A 10,028-nucleotide genomic window follows, 5' to 3' on the forward strand; every position below is an offset into this window, starting at 1 on the left:
GAAATCCACCTGCCTCTGTCTCCCAAGTGCTGGGATAAAAGGCATGGGCCACCACCACCCGGCAGATGTTTTCTATATATGGAGAATAAATATTCTCTCTTTGAGAAACAAATCTGGACATTTAGTGAGAACCTTATTTAAGGAGAACCTTATACTCAGTCATTGCCAATGACCCTGTAGTCATAAGGGTACGTCTTCCTTCCAGTGATGGAGTGGATCTATTGGAAGGCAGACCTTCACAGACTTAGGCATGGAAGGAAAGGTATTACAGCAGAACCTGGTACCTAGCTGAATTACTTTGTGACCAGAATGTAGTAGCAAAGGGTTCTGTGCCTTTCTACATGGAGGAAATAGCTCATTTGCCTGTACTCCCCATCCCTAAACCCCTTACCCTTCCCCGCAAAGAAGAACCAGTTGAACTGTGGAGACTGCTAGGATGGTCACAACATTTACCTAATGCATGGTTTACTGATGGTTCATCAACCACTAATGGGACCAAAATTAATGGAAAGTAGCGGCCTATAGACTGGGAGATGAGATGGCCAATACTGAGGAAGGACCACAAAATCAGTGCAGCACTATTGGCTATAAGGCAAACTAGGAAAGGAAAAGAAAAATCTCTATCTTCTCCAATTCATGATGCATGTCTAATGGTCTAGCTATATGGTCATCCAAATGGAAGACCACTAACTGTCAGATAAATGGCAAAGATATCTGGTCATAGGAGGCATGAATGGAAGTGGAAAAACACAGGTAAACTTAGCAAAGAAATCAAATATATAGCTCATGCAGGCAATACAAACAAAAATGTCAAGAAATAATGAAATAGTGAACAAATTGGCATCATGTTTAATTAAGACTAGAATGTTAAAATTTGCCAAGGAACAAATTCAGAATAAATTAACAAGAATGATAGATTACACATTTGAAAACCTTGAAAGTTTACCCCTGACACTAAAAAATAAGGGGAAATGGGGAACCAAACTAAACCAGGACAACTCTATGAAAATAACTATTATAGGGCTGATGAGATGGCTCAGAGGGTAAAAGCACCAATTGCTGCTCTTCATGAGGTCAAATCCCAGCAACCACATGGTGGCTCACAACCACCCGTAATGAGATCTGATGCCCTCTTCTGGTGCATCTGAAGACAGCTACAGTGTACTTGTAATAAATAAATCTTAAAAAAAAAAAAAAAAGAAAAAAGAAAATAACTATTATAAGCAATCCATAGCCAGGTAGTGACTGGCTTTAATCCTTTAATCCCAACACTTGGGAGGCAAAAGTAGGCACATAAGAATTACAATGATTTAAATTCAAAAGAATTTTTTACTGTTGCCAAAAATACATTTTGCCCTAGGAAAGATATAACCTGCAAAAACAAACAAACAAAATGGAGAGTTAATGTTGGGGCAGGGTTTGCTTTTATCTTTCCAGGAGAATAAAAACATCCAACTAGGGAATCTAGAGACCACTGGACAAGTGAAACATCTGAAGAAAGAGAACTATCATCAAGAAAAAAATGTCTCAAGAAAAAGTAAAAAAGGATGGGCATTGCCCACCTTCAGCTCATCTCTGCTGTCCTCTACAGACATAGTGGCAAATGCTCTTTATGTGGTCCCAATTCAATTAAAAATTAAAACTGGCTTTGGGGTTGGAGCATAGCTCTCTCCTCTAAACCCACACATGCTTGTTAAAGGGAAATCCCAAATCTCTGTCTCATATCAGAAGAGCCTCCTTGTATAGGACAGAGGAAAACAAAAAATAAGGGACTGTTGTAGGACCACTAATCTCACAGTCTTTGGTTCTCATTTGACTCTCTATAGAACTTTCCTTAAGGTATAAATATTATCTCCAAATAGATAAGATTATTATGTGTATATAAACTTCCTGTCATGATACTAGTAGTCATATAGAATACTAACTAGAAATAAGCTTCCTGTACTGTTTTCAGGTTTGAATCGGAAGCAGGTAACTAGGAATAAAGTTTGTGTACTTCAGATGTACTTAGTAGATTATGGTCCTCAAATCTTTCAGAGATCTGCTGAATATAACATTTAAAATGTTTAAGTTTTCTACTATCCAATAGTAATCTTTGCAGTCTCTGAGAAGGTGATGGAGCCCTGCCACAGTAAATCTACCTGCCCCATGTCACTTCTGCCACCAGGGTCACTGCAAACAGTAGACACCTTTGGGTTGACTGTTAGATTCTACCTAGCCAGGATTGCCACTCAGGTGGCAAACACCACCCAAAGATCAGGCTTGGACTACAACCTGCTCAGGACATTGAAATTGCTAAATTGAGTTCATAGGAGACAGACAGGAACATTTTACAGAACTTTGAACTCAAATTACTTAATCCTAGGCTTACCAAATACACTATCAAGCTGGACATTGTGGAAAGCTTGGTAGAAATGTCTTCATTATTGTAAATAGTTTTACTTTGTTAGAGTTAAAATCTTTCCTTTTTATTTAGACAAAAAGGGGGAAATGTTGCAGGATTTTTTTTAAAGAGGTCAAAGGTTTTGTTTTGTTTGTGGGCCTATTGATCAGACAAAGATTTTTATTTTATTTTATTTATTTATTTTATATATGTGAGTGCACTGTAGCTGTCTTCAGACACTCCAGAAGAGGGCATCAGATCTCATCACAGATGGTTGCTGGAATTGAACTCAGGACCTCTGGAAGAGCAATTAGTGCTCTTAACTACTGAGCCATCTCTCTGCAGCTCATGTTGTAGGATATTTGATCACACATACTGTAAACCCTCCCCACCCCAAGACTATGTTATCTAGAAAAAAACCTGTTTCTAGTTGTGGTATGGCTCAACCTTAGCACACACCTTTAATTCAAGAGCATTCTGTTTATTGTAAACAGGATTGATTAAACAGGTTGAGAGGTGGAGCAAACAACCAGTTGACCAGGAGTGAAGATGGGGGAAAAAAGAATAAGAGGAAGTCAGGAGGATATATAGAGATGCACAGGATGTAGAAGGGAGGGACATTTAGTTTGAGGAGTTTTGACAGGGCGAGGAGAAGGTGAACTTTCTTTTGGGATGTCAGCTGGGTGCTTTCTCTGCCTCTCTGAGCTAGCAGGTCTTCACCCCAGCGGCTGGCTCCTCAGTCTTCATTGGAAAAATCAAAATGATTGAGGCTTTCTTAAAAACAACACAGCCAGAGCTTCAAAATGAGCTCCTGTTTCAACAAACCAAAGACTATAAAGCTGATTATATATTGGAAAAAGTTATTTATCCCTAGGCCCTTAACAGGAAAGGTGGACAGAGTGGGTTTGAATGTCTGCCACTACTACTTAGCTGTATAGTCCTTAGGTAAATAACCTGGTCCTCAACACTGATTTTGCATGTATATTATAGAGATGGCAATGCTATCCTGCAGTATCATTGTGAAGTTTAAGAAATCATAGAAGGCAGATGGATTTCTGAGTTCGAGGCCAGCCTGGTCTACAGAGTGAGTTCCAGGATAGCCAGAGCTACACAGAGAAACCCTGTCTCAAACCCCCCCCCCCCCCAAAAAAAAAATCATAGAAGGGGCTAGTGAGATGGCTCAGCAGGCAAGAGCACTGACTGCTCTTCCGGAGGTCATAAGTTCAAATCCCAGCAACCACATGGTGGCTCACAACCACCCTTAATGAAATCTGGTGCCCTCTTTTTATAAGTATGGGTGTTTTGCCTGTACTGTATGTGTGTACCAAATATGTGTCTTATGCCTATGGAGACCAGAAAATGGCATTGAGTCCCCTGGTATTCTTGTAAGTCACTCTGTGGATGCTGGGAGTCTAACCCAGTCCTCTGGAAGAGTAGCCAATGCTCTTAACTACTGAGCCATCTTTCCAGCCCATTGAATGTAAATTTAACTGATGATTATAACTCCATCCAGATCCAGACTGCACAAAACCCTACTCTTACAGTTGATTATGCTCTGTCATGGAACTTAGTTATGTTCTGCAGGAGATTCCAAGACCCAGAAGCCCCATCAGCTTCTTTAGCATCCTGATATAGCTGTATTTTTACATGAATGCTGCCTTTCAGATCAATAGTTTGATTCTAAAATCCTGTGTTTAGCCAAACCTTTCCTCTGAGGCCCAGAAATGCCCTCCAAATTTCCAGAAAAATGTACACGTAAATATGAATAAGACTAATGGAAAGTTTTTCTCCAGCCCTTAAAAACTCAACTATCCAGCTAAGTTGCCTATATTCTTTCCATTTTAGAAGTGTGCTTTTGATTCTTTTCTTAGTAAATCTGTTTCTATTCATATGTCTGTCCTTGAGAGCCTTCTCTAATGAATCCATGAATCTTTGGGACTCCCAAGTCAGTGACAAACACTCAGCGTGTTCTTAGTATCTGAGGCCTCATATTAACTTACATTCTTGCTTAGCTTCTGTTGCAAATTGTCCTGGGAGTTTGCTTTTCCAAACAAAGGTTGCTTTCTGTTTGTCAAGGGTGGAATTTTCTCTACTACCCATCAGTATTTCTTGAGTAGGAGGGGAAAATATTCCATTGCATTCCCACATTTAGCATTTGGATAGTTTATGAATCTATAGAAGTTGACAGCTTTGACACTAGCAAAATGTTAACTAAAGAAAATAAACTAATACTTAAGATTATGCATAGAAGACTGGAGATATAGCTCAGGTGTAGAACATTTATCCAGTGTACACAAGTCCCTGGATTCAACCACTAGCACTGCAAACGTAGAAATATCAATGAAATGAAAAAGTAAAGTGATGTTCATTATTAAAAGCTAAAAACAGATTTCTCAATGGAGTTATTGGGCTGTCCTCTCACTCTTCCTCCCTTCTCACAATCTTTAACAGGACTTCATTGACTTAACTAGAGAAACCCGAACAAGGGCAAAAGAACGGAATGGGCTCTGTGTGATTGATCTGACGAGAAATGAGGAAGAAAATAGGCCTGTTGCCACTCTTGATTTGACTTTAGAACCTGTAGCTTCCTCTCAGAAGGAGCCAACCAGTCTTCAGACATGTACCAGTCTCTTGGGCAAAGAGGTGATAGAAGCCCCTGGAGATAGAGGCTCGCAGCCTGCAGCACAGAGAATGGTTAACAATGATCCTGTAGATTTGGATTTGTTGGAAGAAAACCTGTTTGAAGGTTCTCAACCCCCTACATCCATCAGCCAGGACTCCGTTTATCTACCAGACCCAAACTGTAGTGCAATCACATATAAAGGTGACCTTAGCTTCCTGACAAGCCTACAGCTCTCCTCAGATGTTAGCTCCTTCTCCTCCACAAGTAATCAGAGAGCCTCTTTGCCTTGTCCACAGCAAGATGTGCCTTGTCAATCACAAGGCTTGCTATGCCCACTACAGGCCTTATCATGTCCACAAAGAGCTTCACCATGTCCACCACGAGCTTCCTCATGCCCACCACAAGCCCTGTCATGCCCATCACAAGCTTTGTCATGTCCATCACAAACTTTGTCATGCCCATCTCAAGCCCTGTCGTGCCCATCACAAACTGTGCAGTGCCAACTCCAAGCTTTGCCTCAACCACCTCAAGAAATGCCATGCTCTACTCAAAATGTACCATGCCCTCAGCAAAATATGCCAAGCACGCCTCAAGGCTTATCATGGCATCCTCGACACACTCTATATCCATCCCAAGACACTCTGGGCCTACCTCAAGATGTCCCAGATCAACCTCAAAACATGTCATATCCACAAGATGTGACACAACTGCAAGACATGCCATGGTCACTGCATGACATGCCGCTGTCACTACAAGATATGCTACAGTCACTGCAAGATGTGCCACCATTGCTGGAAGATGTGCCACAGTCTCCAGAAGTGATGCAATTACCAGGATATGTGACACAGTCATCAAGAGATGTGATTCAGTCACCGGCAGGTGTGATACGGTCATCAGGAGGTGTGATGCAGTCATCAGGAAGTGTGACACAGTCACTAAGAAGTGTGATGCAGTCACCAGGAGGTGTGACACAGTCACCAAGAGATGTGATGCAGTCACTAAGAAATGTGATACAGTCATCAGGAGGTGTGACACAGTCACTAAGAAGTGTGATGCAGTCATCAGGAGGTGTGACACAGTCACTAAGAAGTATGAGGCAGTCATCAGGAGGTGTGACACAGTCACTAAGAAGTATGAGGCAGTCATCAGGAGGTGTGACACAGTCACCAAGAAGTGTGACGCAGTCACCAAGAAGTGTGATGCAGTCATCAGGAAGTGTGATGCAGTCACCAGGATGTGTGACGCAATCACTAAGAAGTATGCCACAGTCATCAAGAGATAGGATGCAGTCACCAGGAAGTGTAATACAGTCATCATCGGGTGTGCCACAGTCATCAAGAAATAGGATACAGTCAGCAGGACATGTGCCATTGGCATCAGGAAATGCGATACAATCACCAGAAGGTGTGTCACAGTCATCAAGAGATGTAATACAGTCACCAGGAGGTGTGCCCTCAGCATCGGGAGATGCAATACAATCACCAGGAGGTGTGTCACAATCATCAAGAGATGTGATACAGTCACTAGGAGGTGTGCCACAGTCATTAAGAGATAGGATACAGTCACCAGGAGGTGTGTCACCGGCATCAAGAGATAGGATGCAGTCACCAAGATTTGTGCCATCAGCATCAGGAGATGCGATACAATCACCAGGAGGTGTGCCACAGTCATTAAAAGATAGGATGCAGTCACCAGGAGGTGTGCCACCATCATCAGGAGATGCGATACAGTCACAAGGGGGTGTGCCACAGTCTTCAAGAGATAGGATACAGTCACCAGGAGGTGTGCCACCATCATCAGGAGATGTGATACAGTCAGCAGGAGGTGTGTCACCAGCATCAGGAGATTTGATACAGTCAGCAGGAGGTGTGCCACCATCATCAGGAGATGTGATACAGTCAGCAGGAGGTGTGCCACCATCATCTGGAGATGTGATACAGTCAGCAGGAGGTGTGCCACCATCATCAGGAGATGTGATACAGTCAGCAGGAGGTGTGCCACAGTCACCTAGGAATGCATTGCAGTCACCAGGCAATATGTCAGAGTCACTTGGAGATACACCAGACTTACCAGGAGATGTGTCACACTCACCACAAGCGTTATTGGACTTAGCAAGAGACAGGCCAAAGTCTTCCCTGAATGATGTGCAAAATCGTGATACTCCTATGGATATCTCCGCTCCATCCTCTCCAAATTGCTCTGCTAACCCACTATCTCGACAGTCTGAATTTAAATTAGAAAATGTTCCTTGGCTCACTACCACAGATAGTTCAGCCAGAAAAGAGAGATCACTGCCACAGCTTGCCAACCCTGGGTCTGCCCAGATACAAGGACAAATACCACAAGTTGGGGTCTACAATAGACCTTGCCTGCATAGACTGAAATACTTCTTACGGCCTCCAGTACATCATCTCTTCTTCCAGACATTAATACCAGATAAAGATACACGAGAGGTAAGCTAACATACTCACCCCCTTGAGGACTGTCTTTGATAATGTTACTATGATTAGAGTCCATGCATTAGAGAATGGGCCAAAGACAATTTTTGTTTTTTATCTTTCTCCAACTTGAGGGGAACTAGATCTGTGTTCAGATCTCAGCCTACACCTAACACGCATTAGTGTGCAGGTCACTTTTCTTCGTGAGCCTTCTCCTCCTCATTTGTAACGCAGAGGTAAAAACACAACTCAGGGCACTAAATGAGGTGATGTGTGTGAAGTGTCTGATTTGTCATTGGCCTTCATCGAATTCTTGTCTTCTATTCCTTCATGGAATAGAACTCTTCCTGAATTCCATACATTTCCCATATCACAGAGAGAGAAGATAAGTGATAAGAAGTCCCTTATCACTTCAATGCCTCAGAATTTAGGAGTAGAAATTCAGTTTTAAAACTTTAATGAGGTTACCATTTCCCATTTGTCTTTATTAACTATATATGGACAGAAAGGTCTCACAGCATGAAACCATTCTGTTATCCAGAACCTCACCCTCAACCTTTACGTTTGTTGAAAGTGCCAGGCCAGCAGAGTGGCTCAGGAGGTAAGGCCACTTGCTGCCTGATAACTTGTATTCTGTGGCCCAGAGCCGTGTGATGGAAGTAGAGAACTGACGCCCACAAATTGTCCTCTGACCCTGCAGTTGTGGTATGTACTTATAGACACACATATAAGGGAATATGTAAAGTGTAAAAGTCAAAAAGGTATTTTTTCTCTGCAGGCACCACCATCACATACACTTCTACACCTAGACACATATGCATACACAAAATAAGAATGAATCTTTTTAAAAAGTGATTGTCTAATGAAAGCACTCATCATGCTCTCAAGACAGCATTTATTATAATTCCATGTATTCCCTTCCCAATTGCCTTTTTATACATGACCATTTAAATATTTTTAGTAATTAGGATTTCTTTTTAAACATATGTATTTGTTACTGGTTTTGTCATTTATAGAATGTAATGGTTAAAAACCATGCACAATGGTACATGCCTGTAATCTTAGTGCTTGGGAGCTGGAGGCAAGAGGATCAAGAATTTAAGACCAGTGTCTACTACAAACATAGTGAATTCTCTATCAACCTGGGCCTTGTGATACTCTCAAAAAGGAAAAAGAAAGGGAAGGAGGGAGGGGGAAGAAAGTGGTATTGATTCTTCCAGCAAGACAACGTGCTCAAGTTTTCTAATCTGTACTACTGTGTCTAGTGTACCTTTGTCCCTACTCTGAAGTCTCTTGGCTATAGTCCTAGCATGTAGAGGTGGAGGCAGGGGCATCAGGAACTCAAACCCCTGCTCTTGGCTCTTTGGTATTTTCCTTTCTGTTACATTTGAATATAGATGAAGTCATACCATGTGTAGAATTTAGAATTTCTGTCTTTTAATTTTCCCACATCATTAAGAAGTTTTTTTTTTAAGTAGAGCTTTCTTGTTTCTCTTTAATAAAATATTTCAAATGCATAGAAAACCTTACTATTTTCAACCTATTGCAGAACCTCTTGCTTTTAGGAAGTGTAGAACCCATCCTGATGCCTATCTATCTCTTTGTCTCTACAGAGCAAGGGTCAAAAATTAGAACCCATCCCTCATCGAAGACTAAGAATGGTGACAAACACTATTGAAGAAAACTTCCCTTTGGGGACTGTGCAGTTTTTAATGGACTTTGTTTCACCCCAACATTACCCACCCAGAGAAATTGTGGCTCACATCATCCAGAAAATCCTGCTCAGTGGCTCTGAGACTGTGGATGTCCTCAAGGAGGCCTACATGCTTCTCATGAAAATTCAACAGTATGAATCATTACAGCTGCTTGGCCAAGTCTTCTAGGGAACCCAGAGCCAGGGCACAGCTTCCTTTGTCTAAGCTTTATCCAGCTGACCTGGGAGCTTCCTCAATGTTAACTGCAGGTGGCAGAAAACTCAATCAAAACTGGCCTCAAGTGCTAGGAAACCATGATGGCTTGTTTTCACTATAAACCTGGGGATGTTTGATACTCTTTTCTTTTTTTTTCTTTCTTTTCTTTTTTTTTTTTTAGCTTTTTAAGATTAATTTATTTTTTATGTGTGTGAGTACACTGTAGCTGTCTTCAGACACACAGATCCCATTACAGATGGTTGTGAGCCACCGTGTGGTTGCTGGGAATTGAACTCAGGATCTCTGGAAGAGCAGTCAGTACTCTTAACCACTGAGCCATCTCTCCAGCCCGATACTTTTTTCATGAATGGCTGCTGAGACCCAGTATTTTGGGTTAGAAAATCAACTTCAGTAATTACACAAACTGAGTTGTATTATAATTGGACAGGAGTCCAGTTTTGAGACATTTGTAGTGAACTGAGGAATAGAATGTTGTGATTAGCTCAACAAATCACATGTTCCATGCAGTCATGAGCGGTAAAGCTCTCTGGCAATGTGCTAGCCTCGACTGACATGCTGAGGTCCTGGAGGGTAGGCCAGGGCTATCCTCGACTGACATGCTGAGGTCCTGGAGGGTAGGCCAGGGCTAGCCTCCACTGACATGCTGAGGTCCT

At 41.9% G+C, this 10,028-nt stretch overlaps 1 protein-coding gene across 3 annotated transcripts in view; it reads left to right on the top strand.

Moving 5' to 3' along the window:
- The window catches only part of Simc1 (SUMO interacting motifs containing 1), a 48,339-nt gene that overhangs the window by 13,855 nt on the left and 24,456 nt on the right, over positions 1-10,028 (top strand). Inside the window, exons 2-3 of one of the 3 annotated variants that reach the window (XM_031358157.1) lie at positions 4,835-7,459; positions 9,058-9,290. In XM_031358157.1, the coding sequence (XP_031214017.1) occupies positions 4,835-7,459; positions 9,058-9,290 (2,858 nt within the window). The other 2 variants (XM_031358158.1, XM_031358159.1) reach the window with 2 other exon arrangements.

The sequence above is a fragment of the Mastomys coucha genome, unplaced genomic scaffold (genome assembly GCF_008632895.1).
Source record: "Mastomys coucha isolate ucsf_1 unplaced genomic scaffold, UCSF_Mcou_1 pScaffold7, whole genome shotgun sequence".
NCBI classification, from domain to species: Eukaryota; Metazoa; Chordata; class Mammalia; order Rodentia; family Muridae; genus Mastomys; species Mastomys coucha.